The sequence below is a fragment of the Staurois parvus genome, unplaced genomic scaffold, assembly GCF_062004578.1.
Source record: "Staurois parvus isolate SC_StPar_1 unplaced genomic scaffold, SC_StPar_1.0 ptg000089l, whole genome shotgun sequence".
Taxonomy (NCBI): domain Eukaryota; kingdom Metazoa; phylum Chordata; class Amphibia; order Anura; family Ranidae; genus Staurois; species Staurois parvus.
The window spans coordinates 2,417,174-2,440,017 of NW_028317885.1; the positions used below are offsets into that span (position 1 = coordinate 2,417,174).

General features: G+C 40.8%; 2 protein-coding genes across 2 annotated transcripts in view; one reads left to right on the forward strand and one right to left on the reverse strand.

Moving 5' to 3' along the window:
* Positions 1-1,934, forward strand: part of FAM227B (family with sequence similarity 227 member B) — a 526,050-nt gene extending 524,116 nt beyond the window's left edge. Inside the window, exon 16 of the mRNA XM_089670312.1 lies at positions 1,749-1,934. Coding sequence (XP_089526438.1) covers positions 1,749-1,862 — 114 coding nt within the window. The 3' untranslated portion in view covers positions 1,863-1,934. The remainder of the gene's footprint in view (positions 1-1,748) is intronic.
* Positions 1,662-22,844, reverse strand: part of GALK2 (galactokinase 2) — a 289,559-nt gene continuing 268,376 nt past the window's right edge. Inside the window, exon 10 of the mRNA XM_089670313.1 lies at positions 1,662-2,826. Within this exon, the coding sequence (XP_089526439.1) occupies positions 2,616-2,826 (211 nt within the window). The 3' untranslated portion in view covers positions 1,662-2,615. The remainder of the gene's footprint in view (positions 2,827-22,844) is intronic.

The window sequence follows — 22,844 nt, forward strand, 5'->3', positions numbered from 1 at the left end:
ATTCCCCCCAGCCCGTGCCCCCTCCCCTGACTTCTCCATCAAGATCAATAACACAATCATCATTCCCTCCCCTCATGCCAGGGTACTAGGTGTAATCCTAGACTCCCATCTGTCCTTTCGGTCCAAAATCCACTCACTGTCCAAATCTTGTAGACTTCATCTCCGCAACATCTCCAAGCTTCGCCTATTCTTAACCTTTGAAACCACTAAGCAACTTATTCACTCCTTTGTTATCTCTCGCCTTGACTATTGTAACTCCCTCCTCATTGGCCTACCTAATCGCAGGCTATCCCCTCTTCAGTCTATCATGAATGTTGATGGCCTACTCATCCACCTTACCAATTGTTCCATGTCTGCCACCCCTCTCTGCCAATCCCTCCACTGGCTTCCCATTGCCAAACAAATAAAATTCAAAACATTAACAAGAACATATAAAGCCGTTTATAACTCTGTCCCAAATGATATCACCAATCTTGTCTCCAAATATCACCAAACCGTCCTCTGCTCCTCCCACGACTTCCTGCTTTCTAGCTCCTGTGTCTCCTCCTCCCATACTCATCTTCAAGACTTCTTTAGAGCCTATCCCATGCGCTGGAACTCTCTACCCCAATCTATCCGACTATCGCCTACTCTGCCCACTTTTAGGCTATCTCTGAAAACCTCTCTCTTCAGGGAAGCCTATCCTGCCTTCAGCTGATAACTGAATCTTCTATTCCTCCTACCAGTCCATCCCCCACAGTTACTACCTTTTGTACCACCAGCCCCTCCCTCTTAGATTGTAAGCTCCAAGGAGCAGGGCCCTCCTATCCCTCTTGTATTGAACTGTATTGTTGCTGTATTGTCTCCCTTTATATTGTAAATCGCTGAGTAAACTGTTGGCGCTATATAAATCCTGTATAATAATAATAATATTACAAGCTGTTCCTACAGCATAGGGTCCAGGTATAGCATTCAAGGTTTTACAGAGAATGCATTGATCCAAATGCACTCCATCTATTGTGATAATAAACCTTAGTGTAGAAGTTGATTGAAGGGTTGATAGAATTCCAGGATAAAGCTAAGAGGGATTTCTCTGTAAGGGAGATAAGATTCATCACCTTAGGACAATAGCAAAAAACTAAGGACTCACAGAGTGGAGCTGGTTATAGGGGAGACACCCAGGAGGCATGCCCTGCAAAGTTTTGCCAGTGTCCAATCATCTGAAGATACAAGTCTATAACCCAGGGTCTCTGAGTACTATGCCTGTGTCCTGTACTATATGATTAATATAAATGGTTACACATAGTTTGATTTTTTGTAGATTGGGGTTTGAACATTCAAAGGATTCCACTTAAATGTGTGTAGACATCGTAAGAAAATGTGAATGGAAGAGAAGACAGTTAGGTGCAGATCTGTGCCAATCATCTTACCAGTTCTTAATAAACTAACTCTAAGTTTGTAGAAATCATATGTCCCCTCTGTTCTTTTTTTTTTCCGCCAGACCGAGCACTATACACTGTCGTCAGTAATCTGATAATCCTTTGGGTGTATTTGTCTGTAAAACAGAGGTTTTCACAGGCACACCCACTATTTTGCTAATTTCTGTTTAGTACAAAATAAGTGTTTTTGTGTTGTATAGAAGGAAAATGTTTGTTGAAATAAAGCAAATTGAACACAACACATTTTATAGACGACTTGCAATAATTTATTATTGCCAACATATATGCATCAGCTTCCTTAATAACGCTCTCTTGTTTTCCGTACAACAGCACAAGATGCCATTTTCCAGCAAATTATTCATGAAAGACGATCTGACAATACAGGATATTCTTGATGCTGAAGATTCTGAGCCAGACTCTGAGCAAACATTAGTAATGCTTTAAAAGCTTTTTTGTTAACAACTTCTGTTATTCATTGTATTTCTTCAAACAATAAAATTATATTTTAGAAGCAAATTTTTATCTGCAGCATTATTGCAAATTCATTTAAATCATAAATGCATTACCATAAAATGGCATACTGAACTAAGAAAGTATTACTTAGCATTTAACAAGTTACAAAAATCTGGAATCTTATTTACCAACACCATCTTGAAGAAAAAGTCTGCTGAGGTTTGAAAACTGTTCTGGTAATAAACAAAATCTGCCCCGTTCCCCACTCCATAGGAAAAAAACATGACTGTTGCCATGGCTTCAGCTTTCATGTTTGTGCCTGCATCTAACCAAGCTGGCTTTTTTGACAGTTGGTTCATGCTTCTATGCCTAACCTCCACTGGGGTCTATATCAAGCTTAGAGTGGAACGAAACCCATCAATTAAACGTCTTCCCACAACAATTACATTCAAGGCATGTTGTGAATGGTAACTATCACTGGCTTCATGCTCTCAACCAAATTGTCAGGCCATCAAATGGCTGGTGCCATAGCGGATCACATGTGCAACACCATGGAAACTGCTAATTAAACAGAGGCTAGATGGCAGCTTCCTTGGCTATAAAGAAGAGAAGGGTTTAGTTCCACTTTAAACCAGTTTGTTAAATCAAATTGTAAGACTATTACCAATTTTATACTATTTTAAGATGTTTACATCAAGGGTGGTCATAGGTTTTCCTTAAACATGAAGACATTCCATAAAGGGTTCACTTTTCCTCCAGAAGAACTCTTGCACCAGGTCCAGGTTTGGTGGCAAACAGGCTTTGTTGCAGTAACGATGATTTGCGTTCATCTGTCTTGTAATATTTTTCTTCTACACTTAATAGAAATTCCTCCAATTTATCTGAGGGAACCATAGAAACCGTACAACCTCCCCATCCAGCCCCGGTCAGCCGAGACCCAACAGCACCAGATTTCCTGAAAGTTAAAATACACAGTTTTGTTATTATACCGAAACAGAAATTCACTATGCAAAAACATAAATGCTGTATTTTCTCTGTCCACTTAATCCAACCTAAAATACACTATATTAATCTATAGCATAAACATTCTGTCTGTTTGCATCTGCATAGTACAATCTGTCTCACAGAAAACTTCCATAGATGTTGCCAACACCAAACAATTTTGATCTTTGCTAAGGACAACACCTTCAGTTATTACTCTATAAAGTAAGTCTGTTTTCACTTTAATTTTCCATGACTGAAAGAAGACGTGTTTAGCCAGCATCTAAAATTGGTATTAGAGGTATTATGTCACATATAAGATCTCCAATACAAAAACTTCCTTCCTGAATTAATACTTGGCCCTGCCCACTTCCTTATAATGGACAACCCCACTGACCAATTATTTATACAGTGCCAATATATTCTTTACCATTCTGCATATACTGGCAGTCAAAGAGTTTGTGTATGTGGGTGTCAAATGCATCCTGCTTTTCGGAATTTAGCACCCTATTGTTTTGCAGAAGTTAGTTTAGTCCTAGAAAGGCCTAAGAAAGGAGTGACAGGTACATGTCTCATAAAGCAAGGATCTTCATCGGGACACCTTGGTATAGTGATAATCTTGTTCTTTATTAACAAAAAGTAACAAGCATCACAGGCTGACATATTGGGACCTCGCAGGATGTCTTTTTCAAGGCAGAGTAATGCACTAACATGAGACACGGAGCTTAAATAGTACCAACAACCAACCAGAAATAGACACATGTACCAAGCTATGATGTAAGAATGACCTCATAGCCCCTCCCACATTAAAAGTTCACCCCATTTGTGTGTGTGTTTTCAACCAAGAAATCAGTGTTTCCCACCAACAGTTTCTTCTCCTGTCCCCACATGATGGTTTTGATATACTATGCTGCTGCAAGATTTCATGCTTTTCCCATTGCCATGCCATTTTTCAATGCCTCCACCCATATGCACACTTAGGCAACTTTGTTTTATGTTAGTGTGTCATTCTGCCTTGGAAAAGAAAGCCTGTAAGGTCTGAAAACATTGGCCTGTGATGCCCATTATTAAATGTGAATAAAATACAAGATTGTCACAATACCAAGGTGTGCTTGTGAAAATCCTTATTTCAGGATTCATATACCTGTCACTTCTTTTTCATTCCTTTCTAGAACTAAACTAACTAATGCAAAACACTGAGGTGTATAACTCATCATACCAAATAAATATTACAATACATAATAGCTGTTGCAGCATACAAATTAACATAAACATATGATATACACCTCTTTGGTGCATTTGGCACCCACATACACAAACCCTTTGTATGAATTCCCCCATTAACTTGTGTAGAAGAATAAACACAAATCAAGGTATGGTAAAATCAACAATGAATGCATGAGAATGAGCATTTGTACAATCCGATTCATAATCAAACACTGCATTCTGATCAATAAAATAAATATCATCACAGAATAGAGGTCAGAACCAGAACACTAATTCCTGTATATACTAAACCATATGAAACTTCCTAGCTGCTTCTTTGCGCACATTTACAGAATTGTGTGAACTGCCAGAGGCCTTGAAATTAAACATCTATCTATTACTGGCAGAGAGGGAGTGGCATGTTTAAAATCGTGTCTTTCTATAGGGTTAGAGTTCATACAGCCAATTACAAAGAGGTGTCTGTGATGGACCTCACAGATAGCAAATCATGGATTAGCTAGTAGTAGTTTGTCACATGCAACTGGACTTGGTCTGTAATGTTGAAGAAGCTTAACAGCTTTTTCAAGCCAATTCATTTCTAATGAGTAACAGGAAAATACCTCGGCATTTATATCTACACTGGTAGCCCAGACACCATATTCAAATTGGCATGAAAAGGCAGATGTTAAAAACAGCTAAACATTTGCCTCATTCCCTCCTTAGAACTGAAGAAGTTGCTTGGATAGACTATGAAATGTCTTCAGCACTACAGAATAAGTCCAGTTGAATGTGACTAGCTACTACTAGCTGGTACAAAGAGATGTGAAGAGTGCATTCACCCACTACAACCAATCAACACAGCTTTTAATTGATGCTGGCACAGTAAAATGAAATACATGCTGTGGTTAAAGTGTTACTAAATCCAGATCCTGTATTCACTATATCTGATCTCCCACAGTGCACACAACATGGAAGTGCAATTATTTTAGTAAATATAAATGGCTAAATACCTTTTCTCACCTGCAGTTAGAGCAGTCTTGTGACTTCTATCAGTGTCCAGCAGAGCAGTGGTTAAAGCTTATGAGGGGTTTTCATTCTCCCCGATTGTCCTATGAGGCTGCATGACCCCTGACCCTCTGTCTGGACAGTGCTGATTGGCCCTGTGCTGATCACCCTCCCAAAGAAAAAAGAAACTCTATAGCAATACACACTACACTAAGCAAGTGCAGAGTGACTCCTAGAGCTCTGTACTATCAGCAGATGGATTGGAGACTGTAAAAGAAGGGGAGGATCAGATAAGACAGGATCAAACATCCTTTTTACACAATGTAGAGGATTAACCCCCTAGGTTCCACAGTGAGTATAACAAGCATGCTTTACTGCATATACAGGCTGATCCTACTGTTATGGGTTTAGCAACACTTTAAAGGGTTCTCCGTTCTGCACTTCTCACTGAATGGGCCTGAGTGTATTTTTTCCAAGAGTAAATGTCAATAGACCCACCTGATTTTCCATGATTTAAATATTATACTTGTTACATGTGAATGTTTTTATATATATATACACACACACACACACATATACACACAAATACTTTCTGTACAACAATTCAAAGAATGATCATCTGGTAATGTATGGGACTAGCAAAGGATCTTGAAATACTTTATTTAACAAAGGCATTACAATGTTGTAGTCTGAACAACCTGAGCATATTCTATTATTGGCTAGAACTCCTAACAACTACTAGATGATAGAATATATTGGTTGTAGCTGCTAAACAGCTAAAAGGCCTGCAGGTTGCCTAATCCTGAATTAGAACATCCTCTGTCTTGCATGAGGAGGAAAGTCTTAAATGTCAAACTGAATCACTCTGGCATTTTAGGATGTCTAAAAGAACAAGTATTACGTTTGCAGATTCCCAAAAGACATGGTGAGTTGTCATTATATGCTCATAAAAGAGATACAGCACCAAGTTATACTGAAATAATGCGAAACCAAAATGTTACACAATTATTTATATAATATCAATAAAAAAATAGTAAAGCCTGATTTCTAAAAGCAAAAAATTGGAATTAGTACCACAGCTGTATGTCTAATCCTAGTCCAAAAATGTCCACCCTATTAATATGGAATAAACACTACATTTATCCATAACAACTCATACATTTCCTGTGCTGGAACAACTACAGGGAACTACCTTTAACAAAATGGAAACAGCATGACAATAAAGTGCAAAAAATGTAACCGCGGTTTCTTGTTCATATATGTATGGACAATACACAACTAAAATCATTTAAAAACATAAGAATAAAGCCCCTATGTCTTATGTCTGTGCATACGAGATATCCCAAGCAAATAAATACTCTTGTAAGGTCAATATCTCTTACCCTTAAGTTAAGATCCAGCTCCTAAAAATAATAACTTACAGTATAGGGATTGTATTTACCATATGGTATGCTAACCAGCTGCAACATGACAGTGTTTATTAGGGCTGCTGTTCTCCTTTCTGCTAAACCAGTCCTGGATCGGGTCCACTATTCATCCTCCAGTTCCCAGCTACATCACAGAAGAAAGATGCAGTCTATGCATGCAACTCAGCAGATAACACAGCCCATTAGCTGTTCAACTTGCACTTGGAACAGGCTGGTCACACACACTTTACAACACTGCTATTGCACATTGACATGGATCGGCCAGCTTGAGAAATTTATTTATTTATTTTTGCATAGAGTGAGAAGCGTTAAAATTTCTCTCATATTTATGTAAATTATCCTTTTTTATTCTGTGAAGGAAGAAAAAAAAATGTTTGGAAGGAGCACACTTGGTGGGGCCTGTTTATGGGTAGCACTTGGAGCACCAGATTTCCTATGCCGCTAAGATGTAAACCCTGCCCTGATAATACACATCCAAATGATGTCACACAGTAATGACAAACTGGCCAGTGGGAAGGACCACAACCGCTGTCCTTATAATAAAACGAAAACAAGCCAACAAAAAACAAAATGGTTATACAGTCATGGCCGAAATTGTTGGCACCCTTGATATTTCTCCAGGAAATCATGTATTTCTCACGAAACGTATTGCATTAACACATGTTTTGCTATACACATGTTTATTCCCTTTGTGTGTATTGGGACAAAACAAAAAAAGGGAGGAAAGAAAGCAAATTCGACATAATGTCACACAAACCTCCAAAAATGGGCTGGACAAAAGTATTGGCACCCTTTCACAACTGCGGATAAATAAGAATGTTACAAGCATGTGATGCTCCTGTAAACTCACCTGGGGCAAGTAACAGGTGTGGGCAATATAGAAATCACACCTGAAAGCAGATAAAAAGGAGAGACGTTCACTTAACCTTTGCATTGTGTGTCTGTCTGTGCCACACTAAGCATGGACAACAGAAAGAGGAGACGAGAACTGTCTGAGGACCTGAGAACCAAAATTGTGGCAAAATATCAACAATCTCAAGGTTACAAGTCCATCTCCAGAGAACTAGATTTGCCTTTGTCCACAGTGCGCAACATTATCAAGAAGTTTGCAACCCATGGCACTGTAGCTAATCTCCCTGGTCGTGGACGGATGAGGAAAATTGATGAAAGATTGCAACGCAGAATAGTCCGGATGGTGGATAAGCAGCCCCAAACATGTTCCAAAGACATTCAAGCTGTCCTGCAGGCTCAGGGAGCATCAGTGTCAGCGCGAACTATCCGTCGACATTTAAATGAAATGAAACGCTATGGCAGGAGACCCAGGAGGACCCCACTGCTGACACAGAGACATAAAAAAGCAAGACTACAGTTTGCCAAAATGTACTTGAGTAAGCCAAAAGCCTTCTGGGAAAACGTCTTGTGGACAGATGAGACCAAGATAGAGCTTTTCGGTAAAGCACATCATTCTACTGTTTACCGAAAACGGAATGAGGCCTACAAAGAACAAAACACAGTACCTACGGTAAAATATGGTGGAGGTTCAATGATGTTTTGGGGTTGTTTTGCTGCCTCTGGCACTGGGTGCCTTGACTGTGTGCAAGGCATCATGAAATCTGAGGATTACCAAAGGATTTTGGGTCGCACTGTAGGGCCCAGTGTCAGAAAGCTGGGTTTGCGTCCAAGATCCTGGGTCTTCCAGCAGGACAATGACCCCAAACATACGTCAAAAAGCACTCAGAAATGGATGGCAAAGAAGCGCTGGAGAGTTCTGAAGTGGCCAGCAATGAGCCCAGATCTAAATCCCATTGAACACCTGTGGAGAGATCTTAAAATTGCTGTTGGGAAAAGGTGTCCTTCCAATAAGAGAGACCTGGAGCTGTTTGCAAAGGAAGAGTGGTCCAAAATTCCGGGTGAGAGGTGTCAGAAGCTTATTGATGGTTATAGGAAGCGACTGATTTCAGTTATGTTTTCCAAAGGGTGTGCAACCAAATATTAAGTTAAGGGTGCCAATACTTTTGTCCAGCCCATTTTTGGGGTTTTGTGTGACATTATGTCATATTTGCTTTTCTGCCTCTGTTTTATATTTGTTCCAATACATACAAAGGGAATAAACATGTGTATAGCAAAACATGTGTTAATGCAATACCTTTTTTGTGTGAAATACTTGATTTTCAGGAAAAATATCAAGGGTGCCAACAATTTCGGCCATGACTGTATGTGTTACCTAGGCTGTCAGACCCAATCTCCTCACAGACACCTTTCTTAAGGATTATCGGTACTTGTAAAGCACATTCCTTCATTTAATATATCTGGGAACACAAAGAAACATGACAACTACAATCTGTTTCTTCTGCATTTGCTTTCCCTGTCCTCTGACACCAGTCATTACAGGCTCAGGCCAGTGTAAATCCCGCTTTGTGTGCATTCAGCCATTCGTACCTACAGTACAGTGTAAACAGCAGTGCACCTACATTACTGTGAAATATAAATTATGTACTTCTTGTAACAAAATTCAAAGAGGTTAGGCACAATCTGTGATCATTTTAAACTTACTGGCTACCCAGAACAGTGGTAACGTTTGTCTATGATGCCATCTTCTAAAGCAGTGGATTATTCCATAGATTATGCAATTTTCTTTCCTTCCACCACAGGTGGAAGGAAAGAAAATCTCTCAGTTTCCCCATCAACACAGTAAGTGTTCATGGGGGAATCCCTCCCACTGAGCTATTGTGTTCTGCCAGCAGAACACAATTATCACTGCTGGCGGCTATAGCAACATGATCATCCGACAGGCTGGTTGTACTGAAGTGGATTGATGGATTGACTTCAGTATAACACACCTGTCCATAGATGGATCGACTCTTAGCCAGTTCCTGCTGAACCGGCCGAGATTCAGTCCATCTATGGACAGCTTTATACATAAGTATTTGTGCAGCAGAAACCAATGCAGGGTGTATTTTTTTAGACAAAAAAATCTGAACTAAGACCTTATCTGTAATTTATAATTTCAGACAAGATGCCTTAAAGCCATTCTATCAGGCACCCAACAACAGGAAACACCTCAGTATGCACAAATGTTTTAAAAAACAGCAAAAAAGTACCTTTATTGGGGAAGGGGATAAGATGATGCAAATGGAATTTATGTATTGGTGAAGTTCTTTTCATTTTTGTGTGCATTAGATGCTCTTTTTGTATTGGAAAAAATTAAAAAAAGATATAATAAAAAAAAAATAACCTTTACGCCTCTAAAGCTCTAAAGTTTTTAAATTTAGCACCTCTAACTCACTGCCATGATGCCTAGGCCTCTAGGTCTGCCTTCGAAAACGATCATGAACAGGTAGACATCAGGCAGAGAAGTTTAGTCTCTGTATGTGGAATTACCTATTTTGCAGGACTTCAGACTTCTGCTTGAAGGTTGTGATTACTTATACAGTACACATCAGAATGGTCTACAAAGGACAGACATGGTTTTGAGAGCTATACTGCAAGATCAGGAGCATGTATGTGAAGTTCTTGCAATGGGAAAAAACATAGGCTTGTTGCGCCTCCGGGGCTTGCATGTATCTATGAAGTCAAAAGTTATGCTGTCGGTAGCTTCACTACTAGCAGGGCCTCCCGGGGCAGACAGGTTCTGGCAGAGATACCAGACTAATGATGTGCCACCTGTCTGGACAGCAGCAGATGGGCAGTGTTGAAGGTAGAGGGTTTGACATGACAACGACAACAATATTGAGCTTACAATGCACAGAAGAAAGGCCTGGCAATCTACTTCTCTATTATACCTGTAAGAAAACTTGACAATGTTGAGACAACAAAGAGAACTGTCACATAATGCTGGAAGTTGGTCCCCCTGGGTTGAAAGGCACTCGTCATGCTGCTAGGGAAGAGCTATAGTATATAGGTTCCTTTTTTACTGCACTTGCCTTGGGCGAGGTTTCCCCTTCTGAGCTATATTAGAGCTGTATGGATTGGAATGGGGGTTGCTTACTCCTATGATGTACATGTGAAGAGATAGAGTTGCAGAAATGCTGCATATGGTTGATTATAAATCTAGGAACTTCCATATCTACAAATGTTGCAGAATAAAAAAACATTTACTCTTATTATATATGAAACTGTACTTTGCAAGATGCATTTGTTTTATACAGGAGGTCTTCAGGAATCCCCTGGTGCATTTTTATGCTATCTTATAACATTAATGGTATTTACACAAAAAATTCCTTGAGAAAGTTGTTCTTTAAAGCAGGACTGTGGCATGATGAAGGACTGGATATAACAGATGAGGTTTGTGTGTTCTGGATCAGCACTGTTTACAATTCTATTCCACACTGGTCTAAATTCCAGTAAGTCTGGGTACTCTGCTTAGATTCTGCGTGCTACCTTCTTGTTATTTAGAAATAAGATGCAATTTGGACGGCTTTCATATATTTTCCTCATTATTTTGTCTAAACCAAAAGTGTTTTGGTTTTTCAAGTTCATTCAATTTAACAGAAAGAATATTTATAACTTTAGTCTGTTTACCCACAGCACAGATTTAAAAAATGTATGCTAACGCAGTGCTTTGTATAATAACAAAGGACAAAAAAAATACTGTCACTGTCAACCGCATCTCTAATTTGAGTCACTAATTGCCACATCTACATTTTGTTAAACTTTATTTATTTTTTTTTTTTTTGCTTTTCACTCCTTTGGTTCTTCTTATTCTATTTATTAAAGCCAACGCATTGTAATATATATTTTTTAACTTTAAAGGACCTTTTCTAGTTGACATCACCACAGATCCAAGTTCAGCTCACAAGAGGGTGGAGGCTTGTGTAGGATTTCACCCTTATTGTCCCATAGAGGTTTGGACTTCCACTTTTCAGAATAAAACCCAGTTGCTTTGCCAGAGGGAAGTTTTCTATGATGCTACAGTTTCACTCTTCTGAGAACAATCATGGCTTTGTCATTTGCACCATTCAAAATATACTCATTTCTTTTCACAAAATAATAATTGACCAGCATTTTCTTTTGGTATTTAACTATCTGTGATTACAAAACTACAATTTTTAAAGTGCTTTCGAATAATACACTGCTGTAAATTACTGCCATTTTCTGTGAAGTTTTAAATAAATTCATGAATGAATAATCTTTAGTAAACTTGAGTGAGGCATTAAACCTTTTTTTTCACATTTTCTATGACTATGTAAACAACTGGATCCACATGTGTGGCAGAAATCAGACATCTCACAAAGATAATTATGGCATCTGAAAATGTCTTGGATGAGTGGATGAGTGGAAGCTTGGTAATGGAGAAACAGTCCATGCATACAAGATGTACCAAATTAGAAAACATTGTTTCATGTGAATAATTTTGATAGAAATATTTTTTATTTTTGACATTCGAAATATAACAGCTTTAGCTCTGTGATTTTTCTTCCTGACAAAGAACAAATCCTGCATTATCTCCCAGTTAAAGTGACTCTGTCATAAGACAATTAAAGGGACTGTCAGTGCAGACCATCTGAAAATGTTGGATGCCTGGTTATGTCTGATTTCAGAATGTTTCCACAGTCACAAACCCAGAACAAGCTTGCTGTAAATGTGTGTCAGAACTACTGTACATATCTCCATATTTGTTCTGGGCAAGCAACTCAGACAGCGTTGAAGTCAAAGCATCAGGATAACAGCCAGGGAAGTAGAGCTCTCACAAGAGTTCAGGAATAGCCAACTCCATTATTCTCCTATGACAGTGTCCCTGTAAACAAGTTTAACCCCTTTGCGCCGGCACCTCCCGGCCATTTAAAAGTTTCAGAAGCCGGGAGGCGGGGTGGGGTTTTAGGGTCATGTGACCGCCGTGATTCGCTGTCACGGTGGTCAAATGATCAGAAAAGGTCCCGATCGTAAGGGGAGATTGGGACCTTTCTGTAAGTCACGGACATATGTGATGGGAGCACGCAGGGCACGCGCTGTCAACACATATGTATTTTCAAATGGTACACAAATATGCGGCCGCTCGGCGTCAAGGCCCAGATGCCGAGAGGCCACATATTTGCATGCGCTCAGCGTCTAGGGGTTAAAGAGCCAGAGTAATGCAGGGCTGGTAGAACCTGAATGTGGAGAGGAGGCTTCCTTGCTTAAAAGTACCAAGAGTTCACTTTCTGAAAGGCAGGGTGATCTTTCACCTTCATATTGAAAGAAGATAAGACAAGGACAGAGAAGAGAAGGAAATGTAAGACTGCATCATCACATAAGAGCAAATAGGGTCATCCAGCAGATCTCCTCAGTGGACCATAAATGTCCATCATTGAGAAAGTAACTTAAAAATTCACATTCAAAGATGGTACATTACTTTTCTTTGAAGCCACGGACAGTAGTTACCAGCACTTTCAGAAAAGTTGTAAAAAAAGTTGCTGCTGCAAAGGGATGTTCCTATTCAAACAGAGCCGTATTTTGAAATTATTCCCTACTGGTCACATGATCAGATTTAGCATTTCTCTAGTGTTTATCCCCTTTTTCTGAAAATACACAGTCTGGCAGAGATGTCTGAGAGATGTTTTGCCCAAACCTTTTCAATGGAAAAGAAAAGACAATTTATGCCTGTTTATACTCAATCTAAAACTTGGGCTCCATGCACACTAGCGTTTATTTAAGTTCCCAGAAGCTATTATCAGCATATTTTTTTTCTGCTCCTAGAAGCTAAATATTGTTATCCTATGTGTCCATGCACACTATTTTAGGCTATTAGCATTTTCTGAGCTTCAGCATCTAGGAACAGAAAAAAAGATTGGTTTTGTAGAGTTTTTTTGAGTGTTTTTCCAGCAGAACAAACACTAAATGCTCCTAAAACACTCATAATGGCTGTTTTGTAGCTTATTTTTCCTCTAGATGTACTGTAAAAATGCTAATAAAATGCTAACATTCCTAAACGCTTCTGAATGCCATTAAAATGCTACTAAATAGGCTATTACCAGCATTTTTTATCCAGCGTTTTTTGAGCTTAAACAAAAAATTGCTAGTGTGCATGGAGCCTAAGATTGTATGTTTTACTACACACTGCAACAATTAGTGGGCTAGATTTTTATATGTTGTATATATGTTTTCATCTACTAGCTCTGGTCACCTGCCAATATTGTTAACTCTGGGGATGACTGGGGAAGGGAGGTTTGCACTTTGTTTAGCACACTTAACAGTTTGGATCCTACAAAGCTTGTAAGTATTCTCATCATAAGCTTTTGGATATTCTATTTTGTCTTATCCCATTTCAAAGAAGTTTGGATACTGTGTGAAGCTACATAAAAACAGAATGCAATCATTTACAATTTTCATGATACCATATTTTATTCAGAATAGAATCTAGACATCTAAAAAATGTTTAAACTGGGAAAATGTACCAATTTAAGAAAAAATAAGTTAATTTTTAAATTGATGGCAGCAACGTCTCAAACAAGTTGGGATAGAGCAAAACCAATCTATGAAAAGTTGTGTCTAAAAATTGTCGAACAATTTCAGAATAATGTTCAATGTAAAAATATGGGTTTATGAGATTTACAAGTCATTTTGTTTTATGTAGATTTTTACCCAGTGTCCTATTTTTTTTTTTTTTTTAAATGTGGTTGTAATATTGAATCCTAGAATTTTGTCATTTTATTGTTTTTCACCACTACGTTTGTGATGTGTGGATTAATCATAATATTATTAGCCCATAATGTGGGAGTTGATTTCCCACATGCCTTTAGCTACTTATCCAGTGACATTCCAAATTACTATATCAATTTGGAAGGGTTATATACACTATATTGCCAAAAGTATTGGGCCAGCCCTCCAAATCATTGGATTCAGGTGTTCCAATCAACTCAATGGCCACAGATGTATAAAATCAAGCACCTAGTCATGCAGACTGCTTCTACAAACATTTTTGAAAGAATGGGTCGCTCTCAGGAGCTCAGTGAATTCAAGTGATAGGTTGCCATCTGTGCAATAAGTCCATCCGTGAAATGTCCTTGCTACTAAATATTCCACGGTCAACTGTTAGTGGCATTATAACAAAATGGAAGCAACCGAGAACAACAGCAACTCATCCACCAAGTGGTACACCATGTAAAATGACATAGCAGGGTCAGCGCATGCTAAAGCGCACAGTGCGCAGAAGTCACCAACTGTCTGCAGAGTCAATAGCTAAAGACCTCCAAACTTTGTGTAGCCTTCAGATTAGCACAACAGTGTGTAGAGAGCTTAATGGAATGGGTTTCCATGGCCAAGCAGCTGCATCCAAGCTGTAAATCACCAAGTACAATGCAAAGCGTCGAATATAGTGATGTAAAGCACACTGCCACGAGACTTCAGAGCAGTGGAGACGTGTTCTCTGGAGTGATGAATTACGCTTCTCTGTTTGGCAAACTGATGGACATGTCTGGGTTTGGCGGTTGCCAGGAGAACAGTACTTGCCTGACTGCATTGTGCCAAGTGTAAAGTTTGTTGGAAGGGGGATTATGGTGTTGGGTTGTTTTTTAGGGGTTGGGCTTGGCCCCTTAGTTCCAGTGAATTGAACTCTTAACGCTTCAGCATTCCAAGACATTTTGGACAATTACATGCTCCCAACTTTGTGGGAACAGTTTGGGGATGGCCCCTTCCTGTTCCCACAAGTGTCACAAGTTAGCCTGCAGTTTCTTGTTTGTGTAATCTTATCTTCTTGCTGCAGTGCCGTTCCTGATTCCTTTCACATGTGTGGTTTGTCTGTGCTCACCTATGGGCGTCATCTTCATTCTCTGGGTTTTATTTCCTTCCCTTCCATCACTTCCTGGCCCGCTTCCTAGTTTGCTTGTCTATATAGGACATGCTCAGTCTAGCCCACTTTGCCTGAGCAACTTCTTAGTTCTCTGAGCTCCTGTTTGTTGCAAACTCCTGCACCCTGCACCTGACTACACATGTACCAGCCCCGGCTTCGCTCACCAACTGTACTTGTTTTCCACCCGTCCTAACCTCGGCTTGTTTATCAGATTCCTGTTGTCTCCTCCCATTGTACTTTGCTCACGAGAGCGGTCTCCGCATCCTCAGCTAGGTGTACCTGGGGGCTGTGACCTGATTCCAGCTTGCTGCAAGTCCATCCCCACCATCAGGGGCTCTGGTGAAGAAGCAGGCTGGGGCTTAGACTCCATGCCCTCGGGAACCCTGAGTTAGCGATCTACAAGGGCTCATTACCACAGGTGCTTGACAGTTTGCTCAGGCCATGAGCTCCTCTGAGACACCGCAATCTCTCCTGGAACAACTTCAGTGTTTGGCGCAGAGAGTCCATATCCAGCAGGCCTATCAAGAATGAATTATGCACTGTCTGCAGGAACTTTCCTCCCGGTTGGATCAGCTGCAGGTTGTGTCCACTTCCTCACCCTCTGTTTCGTCTCCTGTTCCGCTTCCTGCTGCTCCAACCCCCGCTGTTCCTAGAGTGGAACACAGTCCTTCGAAACTCCAGCTGCCTCCAATGCCTCGCTTCTCTGGGGATCCCAAAGCTTGTCGGGGCTTCATTAATCAGTGCTCAATTCACTTTGAACTAGCAGCTGACCATTTTTCTACTGACTGTTCTAAGGTGGCATACATGATTTCCCTTCTTTCTGGTGATGCACTGGCTTGGGCCTCGCCACTGTGGGAGCATCAGAATCCTACTATTTCAAGTCTCCCAAACTTCCAGCAGGCTTTCCGTAAAACCTTTGATGTGATCGGCAGGACGTCATCTGCTTCGGGAGCTCTTCTTCAGCTTCGTCAAGGTAGCATGACTGTTGGTCAATATCCAGTTCATTTTCACACCTTAACTTCGGAACTGGCATGGAATCATGAGGCTCTTTCTGAAATCATACCCACCACCCTGGATGACTTGATTGCTCATAGCATCCAAATTGATGTCTGCTTCCAGGAGCAAGATCTGGAAAGGACTGGTCCACATTGCTGCTCCAGTGGGTTAGCTCCTGTTTTCCAAAAATCCCTTGATCAATCTACCTCTGCAACTGTACAGGCATCCGAAGAGCCTATGCAGTTAGGTCGAACATGCCTCACTCCGCTCGCGTCACCTAAGACTTGGTCTATGCCTTTACTGTGGGGCTGAAGGTCATACAATTAAGTCTTTGATAACGTGCCATCGCATGAAACGCGTTAGGGAGGTGCTTGTATACCCTGTGACGTCACTCTGCATGGCCCCTGTGGACGGCCGGTGGCCATTTTGGAATTCCCTGCTACCAGCTGCTCACTACACATGTGAGTAAGATTTTCAGCTATTTGTTTACTGTTCTAATAATTAAATTAAAGTGGATAATTAAAGTACTACACTATCAGAATCTTCTATTGTCTTGGCTCGTTACTTCCGAGCCCCCCCTCCTTCAAGGCTTATTGGGATGATCTGGTGCCCACATCAGGACTGGTTAGACTCCCCCCAGTGGTGAGACGACTACACGCCTTCTGATATCTGGTGTCCCTGAGGTTGTGATGTTTGCCCAGCTGATGCAGGCCAGATGACCACTCTGTGATCCAGTTCTAGCTTGCAGTAGCCGGATGACCAGGAGTTGGTTAACACTCAAATGCGCATTAAGATTGCGCTCTCTGGTTAGTGCAATCTACACTCATCTCTGCGGGAGGAATATGGTCACAGAAGTCACATATTGTGTCAATTTTTTATGTATTATGCACCGCAAGAACACTCTTGTTGAATGATTTATATTCATCATCAGTAGTATTCCTGGACTTTTTAGATAACTCTTAAGATCCTTTCTAATATTAAGTGGTGTTCACTTCACTGGTTATTACCTGCACCAAATGATTATTTGCATGCATCATTGTACGTATTAGCGCTGCATGGTTATTGGATATATATTACTTTTGAGGCTCCTGGTATTTGCCTTTCATGCTAGCCGCTCTCTGGTTGATTATCCAGCGCTCGTATTTTTTCTATTTCTATACAATTAAGTCTTGTTCGGCCCGCCCGGGAATCTCTCAGGTCTTGGTCACTCTGAGGGAGGTGATCTAGACCAGAACCTGAATTCTGCCACCTTCCCTCGATTTATCATACCTGTCTCCATCCATTGGGCCCTGAACTCGTATCAGGTTTCTGCTTATGTGGACTCTGGGGCAGCTGGGAATTTCATCGAGCAATCATTGCCCACTGAATTGGGCATTCCTCTTGTCCCCTTGATGATGCCCATATCAGTATCTGCAGTCGATGGCTCTACCTTGGCCTTAGGACCTCTACGCTTCTGAACTAACTGCATAACTATGCATGTGGGTGTTCTTCATCATGAGGAAATCTCCTTCCTGATCCTCAAGTCCCATCATTCTTGGACTTCCATGGTTGTAGAAACACTCACCCTATCTTGACTGGAACTCTGGTCAAGTATTGTCATGGGGCTCACAATGCCATCGGACTTGTCTCCCTAAAATGCTTCCACCTCTCTGTGTACCCATGGCTGAGGTCACCACCTCTCCGATGCTCCCTCCGCATTATCAGGCCTTCGAAGACGTCTTTTGTAAGAAAGCTGCTGACTGTTTGCCTCCTCACCGTCCCTATGATTGTGCTATTGACCTCCAACCTGGGACTTCTCCACCTTGAGGTAAAGTTTACCCTCTCTCCATTCCTGAGACTCAAGCCATGTCTGAGTATGTCCAAGAAAATCTTCAGAAAGGATTGATCCGTAAGTCCAATTCTCCTGCTGGGCCTGGCTTCTTCTTTGTGAAGAAAAAAGATGGTACGCTTCAGCCCTGCATTGATTACAGAGGTCTCAATGCTATCACCTTTAAGAATCGGTACCCTTTACCTTTGATTTCCGAACTCTTTGACAGACTCCATGATGCTCGAATTTTCACTAAGCTAGACCTCCGTGGAGCATACAATCTGGTTAGAATCCGTGAGGGTGATGAGTGGAAAACCGCTCTCAATACCAGAGATGGGCATTATGAATATCTTGAAATGCCCTTTGGCTTGTGTAATGCCCTAGCCGTCTTTCAGAACTTTGTTAATTACATTTTTTCTGATCTGCTATATGTTTGTGTCATTGTCTATCTAGATGACACCTTAATTTTTTCTCCAGATTTAAAAATTCATTATCAGCACATATGTACTGTCCTTCTACATCTTCAGGACCACTACCTGTATGCAAAGTTGGAGAAATGCCTCTTCGAGCAAACCCAGGTTCCTTTTCTAGGCCACATAGTCACAGATAAAGGGCTGCTTATGGATCCTGCCAAACTCCAAGCCATCCACAACTGGCCTCAGCCCTCTGGTTTGAAAGCCACGCTGCACTTCTTGGAATTCACCAACTTCTATCACCAGTTCACTCCTGACTATTCCTCTCTGGTGGCCCCAATCACTTCTTTGACCCAAAAGGGTTCCAATGCCAAAACCTGGCCTCCTTAGGCAGTCGAGGCATTCCAACAACTAAACACCACCCTTCCTCTCTGCATTTATTGTCATACGTCTGGACATTTTCCAGCCTTTCTTCTTGGAGGTAGATGCTTCATCTTTGGGAGTGAAGGCTGTCCTTCTCCAAATGCATGATGGTAAGCTCCGTCCTTGTGCCTTCTTCTCTAAGAAGTTTTTGGATGTCAAAAAGAATTACACCATCAGTGATCGGAAACTGCTGGCTATAAAGCTGGCACTGCAAGAATGGCGACATCGGCTGGAGGGATCTCCACATCATATCCTGATTTATACTGATCATAAGAAACTCCAGTATCTCCAATCAGCCCGGCATTTTAATCCCAGACAAGCACGATGGGCTCTCTTCTTTGCCAGATTTAACTTTGACATTACCTTCCGTCCTGGTTCCAAAAATGCCCGTGCAGATGCCTTGTCCAGATCATTTGACATTGCTGACTCTGAGTGTCATGCTGAACCAGAACCTATAATTTCTGTAAATCATATCCTGGCCACCACTCATCATCAGCTTAAACGCATCCCACCTGGAATGACCTTTGTGGTCCCCGCCCTTCACTCCAAGCTGCTCAAATGGGCACATGACTCAAAACTCTCTGGAGATCCTGGTGTGCAATGCACCTGTGCCTTCCTGCAGCGTCATTACTGATGGCCCTCACTGTGGAAGGATGCTGAAGAGTATGTTCAGGCTTGCTCCATTTGTGTGCAGTCTAAGTCCTCCACGTCTGCCTCAGCAGGTCTGCCCAGGGGCGGACTGACCATTTGGAAACTCGGGCACTGCCCGAGGGCCCAGGGTCAGTAGGGGGCCCCATGAGATGCCCCTGGTACCTTTTTCATAGGCTTTTTTGAGTTTGGGCAAGGACACAGGGGCCCCATGATCCCCTATTTCCCGGGGTCCCCATGAGTTGTCAGTCCGCCCCAACAGTTCTGTCAGAATTCACCTAAACAACGGTCCTCCTTGCCTGATTATTTTCATTTACCTTTAGCTATTTATTTATCTTTCAAAAAAAAAAAAGATTTATGTATTTACCATTCTATTTCTTGAAGTCCATTGTGAGATGCAGGAATTCAGATACAGTTGCATTATAGTGTGAGAAAGAAGTGCCTGTTGTTCATGAATTCATGAGTAAATTCAGGCACCACCACAAAGGTTAGATCTTTAACTTGGTGATGGCGCCTGAATTCACTTATGAATTCATGAACAAAAGGGCATTTGGGTCATATATTCTAATTCAATACTATCAAAGTTCTAGTGAAGTATAAATTTAGGGGATGTGCACAGAGAAGTTGTTATATTATGTATATTTTGTCTATTATAGGTATTATTATTTGTATTATGTAAGGTGATAAATATATTGTTTCATTTACACTGATATTGTCTTTTAGATGGACTTCAAGGTGGCATTGGGCTTCTGCATGAGGGGTGAGTTCTGAGTTGGGCATCCAGCACAGGGGTGTGTCGCATTTTGGGTCTTTGCCCCATCTTTGCTGCAATGGCGTGGAGAGAGCATTGCCCTTTGTCGTAGGGCCCCTAGAGTGCAACCTCCCATGCCAGTAAATGATGCTAGTAAATGGGGAAAATTGGTTGATTCATCTCTCTCTCTCTGTACACATTTTTACACTGTTAGGTAGAAGTGTGGAGAGAAGCATTTCTGGACAGCTGTCTAGGGGTTTGGATTATATTTCCCATTTTCTTCAGATGGTGGTATGTATTTGTGGATGCATTGCCCAGCCTCTATATAGACATATATATTTTGTATGTGGCTATGACTGTATATTCGTGTTTGCTTGTTTTTTTATCATAGATGAGGTGATTGGAGATGTGGTCCATTGGAACTTACGGCATTCTGTCCCATAAAAAGAGGAATATTCTAGCCCCTCGCGTCTATTGGTTCCATCCCATATATGGTCAGCAATTCATTTATTGACTGGTTTACAATTTCTTGCTAGTTGCAGATGTCTTGTCTCTAAGATCTATGTTTTCTCATATGATGATTATAGAAGGATACAAGAGGGTGGTTGTTTTTCCCTCTCTGCTGCCAACATCATGAGATGCATATGTGACCACTCTTGTCCTGATTGCTCACACCATTGAATGTTGGATCATGCAATCCCACTTTGAACACCAGTGTTTTTAAGATTGCTCTGATAAACATCAATCGCCCAACTATTGTTTTGTAAGTATGAAAATGGATATTGTATGATTGTCATTGATGATCTTACATATGATTTGCTAATAACTTCAAATATGTTCATTTAGAGAACCCTTTGGCTTTCATGCCCCCTGAAGAAGATCTTAAATTGAAATGATCAAAACATGTCGGGACTTCTTGGGAGCATTGTTTTGATGTAACCCTATAAGGGATTATATTATTGGAATAGTTTTCAGAGCCATTATTATGATTTTAAGCTGTAAAGTACTTTTTAACAGTAATTTTGTACAATAAAGTATATGAAAAAAATCATTAATGAACATATGTGTGATGTTATATTAGCTGCACTATAGTTCCAATGGGTTTTTTCCTCTTTGTTGCATTATACTGCTGCCTACAGAAGGTTGGACACTAGCAAACAGAAAAAAAATGTAAGCCAGTCCTCTTAAAACCCCTCCAACACCCAGTATGCCACAGTTTTGTGGAAAAGCACTACGAAGGGCAAGAGCAAAACAACAGAGGGGTGCGTACTGTACTGCAGGAAATGGATTTTACTGGTAAGTCAAAAATCCTATATTCCTGATTGAACAGTACATGACAAAAACTTCTCTATTCTACATTAATATGACTGGGACATCCAGAACCAGTCCAACTGAGGGGTGGGCAACACATAAAACAATGGCAACAAGCCCACACAGCAAACAGGTTAGGAAGGGCTTGACAGACTCTGAGAATAGCTTATAGTACTTTACGCCTGAAATTGGCAGGCCTAAACATCCACCTGTTAAAACTTAACAAACATGTAAACAAAAACCCAGATGGCCAGCTTGTAGCACTTTAACCTTGAAACCGGCATTAGAAAAGGCCTGGAAATTAGAATTTATGATAGAATTTAGCAAACATGCAAACAGAAGCCTAGGTGGCAGCCTTGGAAATCTAAGAAACAGGATTGTAATGCTGAAAAGCCCAAGAAGCACCAACAGTCTATCCTTTAGACAAGAGGCTCTAACAATAACTTGCCTGATTCACCTAGCAATGGAGAAGCAAGAGACAGGAAGACCCTTGCAGGAACCACAAAGAGTGAATCTGATTTCCCAAAAGTGACAGCTGCCAAGGTAAACTCCAGACAGTGGAGAGAAATTTCCCTAAGGTGTATCAAAGCCAGACACAAGGAAGGAAAGACAATATTATGATTAAAGTGTTACTAAATCCACAACAGTAAAATCAGTCTATATATGCAATAAAGCATGCTTGTATACTCAATGTGGAACCTAAGGGGTTAATTCTCCACACTGTGTAAAAAAGGATGTTTGATCCTGTCTTCTCTGATCTTCCCCTTCTTCCATTGTCCCCTATATATCTTCTGACAGAACAGAGATTTGGAGTCATTCTGCCCATGCTCAGTTTGGTGTGTATTGCTAGAGAGAGTTTTTTTTTCTTGGGAGAGTGCACGTGATCAGCACAGGACCAATCAGCACTGTCCAGACAGAGGTCAGGGGTCCTGCATCCTCTTACAGCAGAATGAAAACTCCTCATACAATCTCCATCAGCTCCAACTGCTGATGAGAAAAGGTATTTAGCGGTTTATATTTACTAAAATAATTGCATTTTTATGTTCTGTGTACTGTGGGAGACCAGATATAGTAAATGCAGGGTCCTGGCTTTAGTAACACTATAAGTTTGAAGACAGAGGCCACCTTTGGGAGTAAAGAGGTCTTCGGCCTTAAGACTTTGTCTTGTCCAAAACTAAGAAAGGTTCCTTACAGGAAAAGGCCACTAAGAGTCAAAGACTCTCTTCACAGAGGTGATA